The sequence below is a fragment of the Struthio camelus genome, chromosome W, assembly GCF_040807025.1.
Source record: "Struthio camelus isolate bStrCam1 chromosome W, bStrCam1.hap1, whole genome shotgun sequence".
Lineage (NCBI taxonomy): Eukaryota > Metazoa > Chordata > Aves > Struthioniformes > Struthionidae > Struthio > Struthio camelus.
The window spans coordinates 26225964-26240606 of NC_090981.1; the positions used below are offsets into that span (position 1 = coordinate 26225964).

The 14643-nt window shown below is 37.2% G+C and overlaps 1 protein-coding gene across 3 annotated transcripts in view; it reads right to left on the reverse strand.

Annotated features, from left to right (window-relative positions):
* Positions 1–840: 840 nt before the first annotated feature.
* LOC104150974 (WD repeat-containing protein 36) overlaps positions 841–14643 on the reverse strand; it is a 34732-nt gene continuing 20929 nt past the window's right edge. For all 3 annotated transcript variants that reach the window (XM_068924319.1, XM_068924318.1, XM_068924317.1), the window contains 7 exons: positions 12575–12682; positions 11314–11411; positions 9988–10130; positions 9225–9341; positions 8919–9000; positions 7077–7264; positions 841–5351 (listed from right to left, as the gene is read on the reverse strand). In XM_068924319.1, coding sequence (XP_068780420.1) covers positions 5202–5351; positions 7077–7264; positions 8919–9000; positions 9225–9341; positions 9988–10130; positions 11314–11411; positions 12575–12682 — 886 coding nt within the window. In that variant the 3' untranslated portion in view covers positions 841–5201. The remainder of the gene's footprint in view (positions 5352–7076; positions 7265–8918; positions 9001–9224; positions 9342–9987; positions 10131–11313; positions 11412–12574; positions 12683–14643) is intronic.

The following is a 14643-nucleotide window of genomic DNA, read 5'->3' on the forward strand; positions in this document are numbered from 1 at the left end:
GCCAGTCTTAGCTCTAATGGAATTTTGGTCTTTCTGATTTTGCCCTTAAGTACTTGAACAATGCTTTCATAATTCACCATTGCTGTCCGTCCCTACTTCCAACTCTGGCATGCTCTCTTTTTTCATCTTAGTTCACTGAGAAGCTTCTTCCCTAGTCAAGTAGGCCTTCTGCCAAAAAAAAAAAAAAAAAAAAAAACACAACACCCATCATTTTGCACAATGGGATTGCTCACTCCTGAGCTCTCAGCAAGTTTTAAAAAACAGACAGCAACCCTAGGCACCCTTTCCCTTCATGGCTGCTTCACATGGACTTCTGCCACCTAGCAATTCCTTGAATTACTGACGCTCAACAAGGGTCAGAGAGTCAAAATGAGCACACTCTGTCCTTTAAAAGGAGCTGCAGATTTCTGGACATATGATGTTTATCTAGTACCTTGAATAAAGTATCTGGATAAAACACTCATGTAAACACTGCTAGAATAACTTATGTTTATTTTGATCCCATTGGAATAGTATCCTTCAAATGGAATTAGGTAGTCATCCCTCATCCTTTCATCAAGCTAAAGCTACCAGCCAATGTAAAGGTTAATCTCAATTGTAAATGAGAACCAGCTGCATAACCCTATTTGTGTAATCAAACCTAAATGGCAGAAAATGTAACCTGACACACTCTTGGGGGGGGGAAAAAAAAAAAACAAAAAAACCATCACATTTAGCTGGGCTTTTAAATTTTCCTCCATATGACAGAAAGGGATATGCTGCTTTAAAATAGGTTGATGACTTTTCAGATCCAGCCATGCCGAAGGGATATTAACATTTCCAAAGCAGGAGGGGACATCATTGATTGACAGAGATTTTTTATTGAGCCGTGTTTACAAAATCCTTCTGAGACAAACGAATCTGAGAAACCCTCAAGGAGAGTTTGGGGCACCAAAGGAAGGGATACGTCCTTAAATCCAGATCCTCTAAGACGACGGGCCTCTCAAGAGACACTAAGAACTAGATCTTCAGCCAAATGGCTGTAAAGCAGCTAGCAGCTTGGCTACTGGGTAACACGGGATGAAAGAAGCCTTTGGAGCTAATTTAAGTAGGTAGTTTTCTTTCTATTTCCATTCATGTTTTATAGCCTTTACACACGTTACAACCAATTTGGAATTCTACAAATACATTATTTTATTCAACCTTATTCTGGTGCATGCTTTGGGTGGTTTCTGGTAATTGCCAATCACCAAAGTACGTTGTTCTGTCAGAAGGATGACCCTTACCATTGGTATTCTAGAACACTTACAGAGCCAGCAAAACAGCGTTGTAACCCACTGGATAGGAAGGGCAAACATGTGCTCCTCTACTGACCCAAATGGACCGTTTTGCAAACTAGTGGTACACACATTAGTGGGAAAGAGAAATCTTCCCAAGACAGGTACTGGCCAGGAAAGCTCCATGACATGCAACAGAACATGAGAGAGCTCACTCAATCCTCCTGGGGAGGTTAAAACAGCCATGTTAGGAGGATCCTTTTATTAGATCCTTCACTTCTCTTTCCTCAATATATCACTGCTTCACAAAGAGAAAGTACAGGTGCTAAGGATATTTAGAGAGCATTTCATTTTCCTGTAACATGTACTGCAAACCCCTCCAAAATAAAGCAGACTCCTTGCACTGACATCCATAAAGCACTCATTGGATTCCTAATCTCTAAATATGTAAGTTATTTTTAAAGACCAATCACATTTCACCAAACAAGTAATTCTCTAGCAGCACAAGGTTTAGAGCATGTGATATACTGAGGAAAAAGCTGATATACTAACACATCATGTTCAGAAAAAGATCTCCTGATGTCAACAGCCAAAAGGAGAAGCTATTATACCTTGGTGATCTTTAAACAACTCTAAGCTCCGTCAGCAATAGAGCTCAAAACGCCAACAAACATTTTAGCTTTTCTACTTCATAGAAGAAAGAAAAGGGCAAACAAGTATCTTCCAACTTCCTTACTCTGGGACAATGACACTTCTGTTACAGTAATTTGTACAGACCTGTGACCTTTCCTAACATTTCTTCTGAAAAAGCTAGAATTACCCCCCTTGAGATGTACAGAGTGGTTCACGGTACTCCAAGTCAGTGCTCTACATTGATTGCAGGAGTTTGCATAAACAATTTATTCTCACATTGCATCTGCATGTTTTTCCTCATAACAATTCTATTTTTACCTGAAAGAAGGAAAAGTAAGGATTCCATTGAAGGCTTATTAGGGCTGAGAGCAGAGCAACCTTCAGCGTTAGAGTTAGAATCCAGCATCAAACGTGGGGACAAGCTCCAACTGTCTGGTTTAGCGTCAACACAAACACAAGTACCAACTCAATTTGGAAAGCACAAAGTCTAAAGACAGCAGAATAAGATCAGAGCTGTAACTTGACAAGACTGCTGCATACAGAAGTTGCTAAATGGGATAGCCACGCTCAGAAGCCAAAGGAGCAGAGAAAATCATGGCAGAAATGGAGTGCAGGAGCAGAGGCAGGCACAGAAGAATAACAGAAAAAGCTAGAGGGAGTGCTGTGACACAGCAGAAATGAGAATCTTTATGCAAGTTGTTCATCAGAGCTAGCCTAGAACAGGCATCGTCTCAGAAAGGCAAAGTCATCAGCAGCTGTCCTGCTCAGAAGCAAACCTAGGCTTAACACCAACTACATCCTTTAACCCACCTAATCTTTCTTCTCACGCCAGAGAGCATATGCCATTACAGTGCTGATAGCCTAAAACGGGATCTTATGGGAAATGCAAAGTCCATTCTAACAATTCAGTTGCATGGTATTTTATCACCCGTAATCAGTAACTTGGACATCCAAGAAGCTACGTTTGGGCCCAAACGTTTAGAACTGTATGCACAAGGCATATCTTGTGATATTAGTCAATGAGAAAGAAATTACATGTGCACACTTAGTAAAATCAAGTATTTTCTTCACCAGTAGAAAACCATTTCACAATTGCTTTGCTGCAGAGAGGCAGGGAAGCACGAAGAGGCTGAAGAACAACTACTTCTCACATTCAAGAAGTAGGAGGGGCATACAACACTAGTAGGTAGCAGGTCTGGTATATACAAAGAGAAATGCATTTTCTCCCTTAGCACTTAATTAAATTGTAGGACCCATTACTACAGGATATTGTACACTATAAATGGTTACTAAAAGAGATTAGATGAATGCACAGAGCACAGGTCTGTCACAGATTATTAAACGCAATTGTTCGAATACAGCTGGGTCAGGAAGCGTCTAAATAGCTGGCTGCTGAAAGTCAGTGTGATGTGCTTGGGAAAGTATCACTCGATACGCGACCTGTTCGCTGGACCCTTTGCATCCCTTCTTTGCTCTAGCCAGAGTCAGGACAATAGGCTAGACAGATCTTTGTTCCGCCCCAGGTGGAAAGTTCTTTTTCTATAGAATTTGCCACTGCCCCTCCCTTCACTGAGGCAGATCTGAGAGTACTGTAGTATTCCGACTTATATACCCATATGTTTTCTGATGTGTTGATTCATATAAGGAATCATTTTTGGAAGTTACTTAACATCTGCTAAATTAGACTGTTATAGGAACACCTGTAAGCTCCCAGGCTTATCATGCATTTACCTCTTTGAATCTTGAGAGATTTGGGACTGATTCAGATCAGTTCAAGAAATTTTGATGAATGGATTCATTGAGAAACATATCACCAGGAGCTAGTTATTCTAGGGTAAAAAGGATTTTCATAAGGCATAGTAGATTTCATGGGAGGAAAAAAAAAAAAAACCCACATTCAGGTGTACATCATGCCCACTAACTCAGTATTCTCAGTCCTTACTGGTAGAATGATGCAGTATGTAAACTGCTAATTCTCCTTTCTCTTCAATATTTAATAGGATTCAAAGTTATGGATAAAGAACGGTCAGAACACAGAGAAGCTGTACAAGCTGATTTCCCATCACCTTTGCACTCCTTTGATATCCCTGACAACCTTTCTTGCAAATTTGAGCAACTCAAGGGATGCTGATCTAATGCCACATGTAGAAGCCTGAAATGCAGCTTGCTTCAGGCAGTACTGAATACTCTACACTGCGTTTACATGTATGCAAATAGTTTGTTCCAGGATACAACTGCTTTAAAAGAATTATGTATACAGAGTAACAAAACCAACCCATTACTCCTTCAATCTTACGTCAACTGCAAACCCATCTTTCAAGTATTCTACTCAAAATTACATATACTTGTATCAGTTACTCTGTTAGTCAGTGTCTCCAGCTGGATTACGTGAAATACAGCAAGCACCTCGTTCAACAGTTTCCTGGTATGAATACAAGGCAGGATTCCCAACTAACAAAATTTAAATTTTAAGATAATCCCTTTCAGAGTTCCCAACCTCTCCCCAAACCCTATTATTTCAAATGTAAATACCAATTCATAAAAATAACATTCAATTCAGATATAAAAAAATTCCCAACAACTCAAAGCTTTTATTGCTAAAATTTTTATCTCCTTAGCAAAATAACTAATTTTCCTTGGAAATGGCTTCTCCAAAATTAAAGTAAGAAAATTTGGTTATAAAAGAACTTTCTTAATTCTTTGATTGGTAGTGCAGCTAGAAATTCTTGCTTTTAGAAATAAAGCTCTGAGGTAAAATAGTGAACCCAGACCGCCAAAACGAGAAGAAAACTAATTTTTATAAATAGCTTATATGAAAGGCCCTCTGATGTCAGCGGAATGCAATTTTTATATTTCTTGTTTTAAACCAATATTAATAATTTAATAGTTCAGTTGCTTTTTGTGCTTTATTTTTAAGTCAACAACACTAATTTATTAAGCATAATATAAGTTTCTGTCTCCTCATGGAAAACACATTCCCACTTTTCTTTGGCAAGTCATTTCTTTGTTCTGATTTACATTTTTGGTCATGAAAGCATCAGATAGCTAGCTGCATTACCTCCGGCCTTTTAACTGTTTGTTCATTAATGACAAACTATTTTAAACACAACATGTACATTTAATTTGCACGTATTAGCTGTCACTTGGACCAACATTAACTAAAATAGTTATGCACCTTCAACAATATTTTGCTGCATACTATAAAATACAGCATCAGAGCTCCAAGCATAATGCTTGGAATCCAGTTTTTTGGCAGTAGGTTGTATAATCCAAGGGGATTTTTATACAGTCCAAAATATTTAAAAACATATTTTACAGCAATGCGCTTTTCATATATTTTAACACACACAGACTCTGATTGAACAAAGTCTGTAAATTGATCCAAGTTTCCTCGAGCTGTGTTGACAGTCTGGATACTTCTTCTAGTAGGCTTGGATCTGATGAGAGGATCTTAAGATGCAACTGAAAATAAAAATAAGAAGTTAGTGAAATAAGTTCAGATGACCAAAATTTGGAATATCATCTTCCTCACTCACTTCCACAGGTTTGCTTTCAGTAATGTCCCCAGCAAGGGGAGGATTATTTGCTTTCAATTGATTTTCTCCATGTAATGCTGCCTTCACTTTGCCAGAAGTCTTTCACAAACCATTTTACTCCCACATATATATTACATAGGATACAGCAGGATTAATGTCTTTAATACATTACCATTTTAGTAGATATACTTCTGCTGCTGAATCTATTCTAATTACACATTTCTCTAGAGAGCAACTTTCCTCTCTTCCTAAACTGCATCACAAATTCCTCTTCAGATTAGGAAGGCTAAACACATGCCCTGAGGTCAATTAAGTTCATTATTTAAATAACCTGTGTTGCATAATGCAAGAAGAATGATGTCAGCACACCCTACTCTGATAAAGGGAGAGGATGTCTCCATAGAATAAATGGCAATCCTGGAACAAAGCATAATGAAAAGAAACCTCTCAATCTTGTACAGAGGCAATACATTGTTACTGCTTAATAAATGGACTAGGTATTTCCTTTGCTACAACTTAAATCTAGGAGTTTTGTTAAGTTCAGAGCCATTTTACTTACAATTTACAATAAGAGATATTTGTGCTCAGATATCACACATAAAGTTTATATTAGCACTTCAGTTCAGAGCAGAAGTGTATTTCTGAGTACGAAACTAAACCGGAAGATGAACTCTATCACCTTAGGTTTCAGCTACTGATGGGTATATAGTCCATGGGACCAGAAATAAAAAGCCACTGGTAGAGATCAGGACCTCACAACCTTAACTGTTTCACTTGACAAATCTACTCCTACTGGTCTGCACTACTTGCTATGAGGACACAGCCCCACGGGTTCTATCTAACCCCAACAGAGGAAAAAGAACAAGTATACACTTACACTTGCCTGGCATTATACTCCCTCTAGCTTTAAAACCAATTCCTGCAGTAGCACTATTAAAAAATGTAAGTTAAGCAGACATTACCACGTGTGTCTGAATGTTTATCAACACTTCTCCTATTAAGCTATAATATTTTTCCTACAGTTTCATATAGTAGAGCGCATTTTTACCAGGTAAACATTTTCATATCAGAAAGGTTGCATTCTTCTACAGAATTACTTTCTAAGAGTAACTGCTATTGCATGTTATCATGGTAGCTTCCTAACTTGCACACATCTAGGAATAATTTTATTAGTTTTGTGATGCTTAACAGGTAACAAACAAAATCAGTCCACTGTCATGCAAAGTAAAAGTCAGGCTTCCAGTGTGTCCAACAAAATGCCTCTTTTACTTTGCCAAACATGGTGCATTAAATGCTTTTCTTGCTTAAAATGAAGCAAATCACAGCTTAGCAATTACCTAACATTCAGAATGTTAGGTATTATACAAAAAATTATACCAATCATAAGTATGGAATACTAGAATAAAATCTGTCCGGCATTGTCCTTTTCATCGTATCTGTTTTTTTACAAGTTTTTTTTTTTTTTTTCTGATTGTGACCAGCTGATTTTTCAAATTAGCCAACGCATTGAGTAAATCATTTTAAAATCATCTCTAACAAAAACTGTTTGGGATAATTCTTCAAACCAGACAATTTGCACAGACAATTCACATCATTTTACTGGACAACGATCATTTACGACTAACACCAAGTTTTAACAGAAAACCGTTACCTTTAAGAACAGTGCAAGGTATGCTTGAGCAAGTTCGAAGTTGTACTTCTTGTTCAGCATCATCCCAATCATTCTCAAAAAGCTTAGCATCACCTCCACAGAGCCACCACCTTCAGGGGCCAAGCCCCTTAGTTCTATCTCAATATTGGATGGTCCCATGTCTTTCAGTAAATTAAGTGGAGCAGTATCTATGTTGAAGTATTGAAAGACAAATTATCAATAACATTTGCAGAAAAGCACTTTAGAAATCCTTCACATGGACAAATACATTCAAAATTCTCCAGCAGATATTTGGTAACAATACATCTCAAGTTCATATGGTTTCCCTACTTTTTCATTTTTACCCAAAATGCCATCCTGCCTTTAATTCACTTTCTCACCACATGCTACAGAGAAGTATACCTCTAATAAGGCAGCTGTACTCTATCAATAAGTTTGCTCTGAAAAATACAAGCAACATCTTCATATTTGTATTGCTTTTCTTTTTTCTGTGTTTTAAGCTGTAGAAATTTTATAATTAGCATAATACTGTCATTTTGCACTACTCCTGAGCCAAAAGAAGCTACTCACTTGGACTTCAAGCTGTTGTTGCAAATATATCCCAGAAGAGACAAACTACATACTAATCTTGCAGCAAACCTTTCTAAGTTGCTATTAAGATTAAGCTATGTTATGGATCACCTGGTCCTTCTAAGGGAATCATTGGTTTTAAGTAAATTTCTCATTTTTTGGGGGGCGGGGGGGGGAAATCTTTTCCTTGCAGAAACATATACGATTTACAAATAATTCTTTCTTCTTTGTAAACGTTCTTCCTCAATATTTCTCCAATCCTACATGATCTTTGATATTTTTATCCAACTGCTTTATAAACATGGAAATAAAAAACTTACATGGTCACACACACAGCTGTTCGTAACAAAATTTTAAATGCTGTCTTCTGATTAGCACTTCAGTTTCTAAAGTTGCTAAGAAGAGACTGTAACTAATGGTAACGGGCATTGGCTAATATTCCTTAGGCAGTATATTTGATTCCACCTGTCAATTTTTGATTGCTGAGAAAATCATTACGTAGCTTTAGTACAATTATGACATTAACAGTACTGAGAATATTTATTATTTAATCTCTATGCTGTAAGAGATTAAAAAAAGAGAGCATATTATGGAATTGGTAGTTGGAAAAGGTGTCCAGCACAATCTATGTCCCACTGTCCTGCTCCCAGATGCAAACCCTGCTTCCACTCCAGTGGTACGCCAGGATGTCTTTGAGTATATGCTGTCCATTTGCATCTCCTAGTTGCCTTTGGAAGAGGTGCTTGTAAACTGGCCAGCCCGGAGCCATATTACACACCAGCAGTTTCCTTGATCTGGACTAATAGGTTCCTGGGCCTGAGAGTACAGCGCAGACCCTGGAGCACATCCACCCTACAGCAGAGATGTGGCCTGAGGGCAGCCATGGGGACCACAACCACAACAGCGATAGCTGGGTGTACCTGTTCCCCAGTATAGACAGCCATACCGCTTGGCTAGATTTTTAAATACTCAGCTCATGTCTGTCTCTCTTCTCCAAGTATCTCTGAAGCAGTTTAATAGAATACTATCAAATCAAATACTAAAACACTGCATTTAAAAAAAAAAAAAAATCACATCCTGTTTGTGTTTGATCTAGTTTGATTACCTACATATAGTTCAGTTCTATACATAACATGCATTCTCTCTGCCTTTGCTACTGTACTATGCAGATTTTTCCCCTCGCATTCCTTACCAATTCTGCCTTCAAGAAACAAACATTTGTCAAAATATTAGTAGCTTGTACGTTTTCAGTAAAATATCTTGTTAACTTACATTTGTTTGTGCTCAGGGCTTCTTCAAGATGAATGTAGAAATCAGATTTCTGTGCCAGTACTCCAAGGTTTACTACCTTTGACTAGACCACGAAAGTATAAGAGAGTACATGAACGTGCAAACATTTTCTACATACTAATTAGATTCTTTTCCTACTGACAGGAAAAGAGATTTGAAGAAAGCAAGCATTAAAACTGGTTTCGTAAAGTTCTTAGCAAGATGTCATACAGAAGACTAAAAAGCATATTTAAGATTTGCTTGGAAAAATACACAAGGTACGCAGTATATATTAAGCCTTGTTTTTACCTGCGTATCATTTTCTTGTTCTGGAGCAGCATATCGTGGTATAAGACCAGGAACTGTTGGGATGAAGAAAGGGGCTGACTTGGGAACTTTTGGTGGCTCTCTTGGTTTATTCTTTTTCTGTTAATTAGATATTTGAATTAAAGTCATCATCACAGTTAGAACAATTGGGAGGCTTTTTTTGTTAAGAGAATTATTTTAAAAAATCCTTATTGTGAAAATTCTAAGGACCGACTGAAAAGTAAAGAGACAGGGAAGACATTTTACCACTGAATGTGAAGATATTTAGTAGAACTCCCCACCCCAATCCCAGACATTGGGAAAAGCAACATAGAGTCTTCTGCTGCAAAATCCTAAAAAATACACAGAAGGTGGAATCATGTCTTGAATAGATAAATGCAGCTCACAGGGCAAGAGCAAATACATCTGGCTGTATAATATATTTTTTTCCACCCTCTTCTCTTAGTTATAGGAATGCCTGACAGTTGTTTGGAGGCATAACCTAGAACAGCTTCAGAGGCACTTATTAAGCTATGTTGACACGGAAATGCCTTCTTTCAGATAGCTATTTTAGGCCTGGCAAAAATAATAACGCAAAAATTACTAAACAGTCCTTCCTTCTCAAGGATTTCTTGAGCACCAGAGAAACATTCCAGACAGTTGTCCATTTCATAGTACAGGAGAAATAACCTTTATTTAACCTACTTTGAAAAAGCACACAATCCAAATACTACATTGGTAAGTGATGGTGTGCTTATATCATTACCTTGATGATATCAAGATTGAGGAGATTCTTCCACCTTGACTCAGGTAATAAGGACAGGGTTACCAGCTGCTCCCCCAATTGCTCAGGTGAATCATATTCTATCATTTCACCACATGTTTCTTCAGCTCCTGCTGCATCCACATCTTTCAAGAACAGGTAACTATTGTTAACATATACACTTCACATTCTCTCTCTTTTTTTTTTTTTAATTAAAATATGAGTATTTCTTTTGCAATTTTTGAAAATTCTGTTTATCTAATATATCTAATATCCATATAAATTGGTGCTAGCATAACATACAGCTGACAAGCTACAGAAATAAATAAATTACCCAGTTAATAAAGATTAAGTTCAACAGGGAAAATAATGGAATACTTAGAAAAATTTTTCTATTAACTAATTATTGTGAAATACGTATACAGTCATCTTAGTTTTGAGTTACAAATTTGGAGAATCTTTGCATCTAAGTGTGCACAATATTAATAACTCATTCACAGTTATGACTGAAGCTGCACATAAAAAATTAAGAATATCTGAACATTAAAGCACAATGTGACCCAATGAAAATCTGGGTTCTGTCCTTAGGTCTTCTCAAGACTTCTCTGTGGTCTTGAACACTTTCATTTTCCCTTTCCTATTTGCAAAACTCTATAGTATTACATACGGCTGAAACTATGAATGTCATAGAAAAGCTTAAAACCACAAAGAAACTTAAAACATTAAAAGCTTAGCACAGCCAAACAGAAGTCTTACGTTTGCTAAAGACAGGAAGTGAATTCACATGTTCAGCCAGAACGAGACATTGCTTACAGGACTGAACATTCCAAGTTTTGGGATGAAATCCTGTCTCCTTAATTTAAGTACCTGAATTAAGTATATGCTTAATGAAGCCATCATAGCTGAGTAAGTTCCTTGCTTCTTTACGCGGCCAATACAGAAATCTTGCAGTGTCTCTCCTTCTCCAGAGAGATCCAAACATAGGCGCTTACCTTAGGAGAACCTGCTAGACTTGAGCAGACAAGATCTCCCTCTAGAGGCCTTCAGAAGCACAACTATTTCTCTCTGTTAACTGTATCAGAAATGCAATTTAGGCCTTTTTCCCACTGGGAATCCAACAAGGATTACAAACTAGGCAGGCTGAACTCAGTTCTCTTGCCACCGTGACAATATCTAGCACTAAAAATCCTACAGAATATATGCAGGCAAAAAAGTTGGGGAAAAGGGGAACAAACAATCGCCACCACTGAGTTTTCACTGAGGAAGCTAAGCGTCTTTGATTAGAAATTCAACACCAAACTGAAAAATACTCTTTCACCTGCAGATTACCTTGCACAGGGCAAGTTCCAGGAAGCATTACCGTAGCAGGTTCGTAATCTGCCGGAAGGGGCCGTAAAGAGACGAGCGAATACAGAGAACGGTTTGACCTGAAAAATAAGACAGACATTTTAAAAACAATTTTCAGGTGAATGGGAGAAAATATTTTCGACAAGATTTTGCTGCAATCTGATACTACCACGCTATGACAAATCACCAGGTTCTATTCAAAATTAGATTTCCTGATCTACAAGGTAAACAAGAAATGAAATGTGATGATATAGGCTTTCTAAAAATCTAAAACATGAAAGTTATACTTAAGTGTTACTGTCAAAAGCCTTTAATACGTATGCCATTATGAAGTAAAATTACTTCCAACCACTTTACGCATTTGGAATGGCAAAATTGCCTACTGAAAAAGCTTGCTGTATACTCATTATATACAATGCATTATGCAAATATAAATGATTTATTCTCCTTTCACAGAATTCAGAGGAGTACTCTTAGAAAACTGTCCTGCAGTTTGGAACCACAAAGAAGTTATCTGTAAAGAGAACGCACACATCATATCACCAAATGACTTTTTGGTCAGTATTAGCCAGGGCTAGGTAAAAGCATTTGTGTTATGGACAAGGAAGCACGTTTTACTCAAGCACAGAAAGGTTTAACAACTGAACACTCCAGAAGTAAAACCACAGCCAATAACTGTAAACTGAAATCTCTATCTGTTAGAATGAACAAAATGAGGCCAAATCATGTGTGTTACTTCAGTGCTAGACCTAACCAGTCATTTGACTCAAAGCCACATCAGTAGATTGCAGTAAAATGCAGTTTTGTTTACACCTGCGCTGATCATTAATAAACAGAAATCATCACAATTTCCAAATTCTACTCAAGTCTCAGACAGTATTATACAGCAGGACAAAAGGAGGAGCATTCAGAAAGCGACACTATACGAGCGACAAAACATTTTGAAGGGCAAAAATAGAGTCATACAAAAAACACACTGGTAGTGACATAACGGGAATTATATTTAGAGAAGCATTAAAAAAAGAGGGTTCAGTTATTTATGAGAAAAAGTCCTAATCATAAGAGATTTCAGGGTTTGCAGATCACAACAGCAGATGATATTTCAGTCTCATTTAGAAACAGAGATGACAAAACTCTAGAGGGTGATACTTTATAGAACGATTCTGTTTTTGCCATGGAGTTGATTAAAAGAATTATTCTCCACCTCAAATTCTGTACAGAAATGGATGTATTATATACTCACCACAAATAAATTCCAAGATCATCCACATGCGATGAAGCTAGAAAATCTCCTGTAGGAGACATAGTAACGCTTACAGCTGCAGAGTCTAGCAAGAAACAATCTATGAGGCTAAGGAGAGAAAACACAACACAGAAATTACAGCATAACCATGACTGAATGCAAGCAAAACACTGGAAGCAGATATACAAACTAGACTATGTAGTATTTGAACACTTTCAATATACGAACTTAACATACGAATGACACTGGCCAACCAACCACTCACTCACCTCTCTAGAGCTCTCTAAAATCAGCTAGAGCTGGTACATTCATGCTACCTCCTTACACATGGATGGTTTGTGGAAAGTATGATGAACCATCTGCCCACATTCAGCTCCTCAGGCCTAACACTTACCTTTTGGTGACAATAAGTTTTACACTTCCAATCAGCCCCAGGCTGCTTTGACCTCATCTTTTAATTCTCTACCACTAGTTGTCAACTCCCTCTCTCAAGATCCTTCCTGCACACTTGGTTAAGACTGGAACCCAATGTTCCTGAAGTACAGAACGAACTGTACCCTGCAAAATCTGATAATCTACAACAGTTTGTCATGCCATGTATCAAGCTGTCATCTCCAGCATGATATACAGTTCCCCGATCACTCCTTTCACTACTGCAAAAAAAATTTGAGAAAATATCACATAAAAAGAAACGTAAAATGTATTGAGGTCTGTGACTACTGTGTAAAAATAAGTCACTTTTGAGTTCTAGCCTTTGTCAGAAGTCCGGGCTGATGCATACCACAGGAGACCTCTGTTCAGGTCCTGGTTCTCAGCACTGCTTGTCACTTGCTGACGCATACATTTCAGTTACTTCAAATCTTAGAAGTGGTTGAGTTAGATGATAAGCTCATTTACAGAACTGGGGAAGACTGAATGGACAGATGAATGCTTTGTTCTTGTTTACAGATGGAAATCAATAGTAAAGTGTGAAAGGCTGTCTGCACTTAGTACTACAATTATGGAGGACAGAGCAATAACAACTTCTTCTGTTCACAAACCACAGAAAAATGTTAATTTCATGAAGCAGTTTAAAGTGCAAATCTTGTGAACACATATTTTTTTAAGGTATTCAGCACTCTTATGAAGATTTGATAAATGAAGTTAAAAATTCCATTTTTGTGCACTGAATGGAATTTTTTAATATTCCTTTTGAATGCTGTTAGACACAAATTACAAGTTAAAAGCTAATCAGATGAGAAGCGCATCATTCACCACTTCCAACATAAAAATAAACGAACACTAAACCCATAAATGCCTGAGTATGCATCAATGTAGTGTATGCTGGCTAAAAAATTTACCATAAGGACTGTTTTTGTTGCAAATCCGTCTTTTTAATTTAATCTTTATCAATAAGTGAGAATTATTGTTCAATAAAGTAACCACGAAGAACAAACACAACAAAAAATTAAAAGTTGAATTAAATCAACTTTTCTGACTTACTGATTTTTAAATCGTTATTAGAATTATGGATTTAAAAAAAAAAAATCTCAGAAGGACAATGAAACACATGCCTGTGTTTTTTTACACAAGATGTACAGTAAGTGCTAAATGAATCCTGCCTGTGGACTGAAGACATTCATCTTTATACTTCCTGCCTTACTGCAAAAATAGGACCACAGAAAGTATAAAATAAGAAACTGTCAGAAGACAAAGTCTGATCTCACAACTAGGGCATCTGAATGGCAACAGGTTTCTTTCTTAACTATGTCTCAAGTTTTCCATCCAAAGCATAAAACAAAAAGTTTTATAAAGAAAGATGCCACAGCACTCTCTGTTAACGCTCAGCTTCACAATCCTTTGATTCACTTTCACAATAACTGATCATTCAAAACTGCAAAAGAGAGCAGGTGTCACTGTAGATGCAAGGGACTTCAAAAAAGCCTATTTCTGTTTTTCAACTAATTGATCACTCACAGTCAGCACCAGAGGAAGTGCTGAATATTTCGACTACTATGCATCAGTTATTAGTCTGTGAATCGACAATATTACGTTTCTCACATTCTAGTGCTGTTGTCACTGTTTACTAG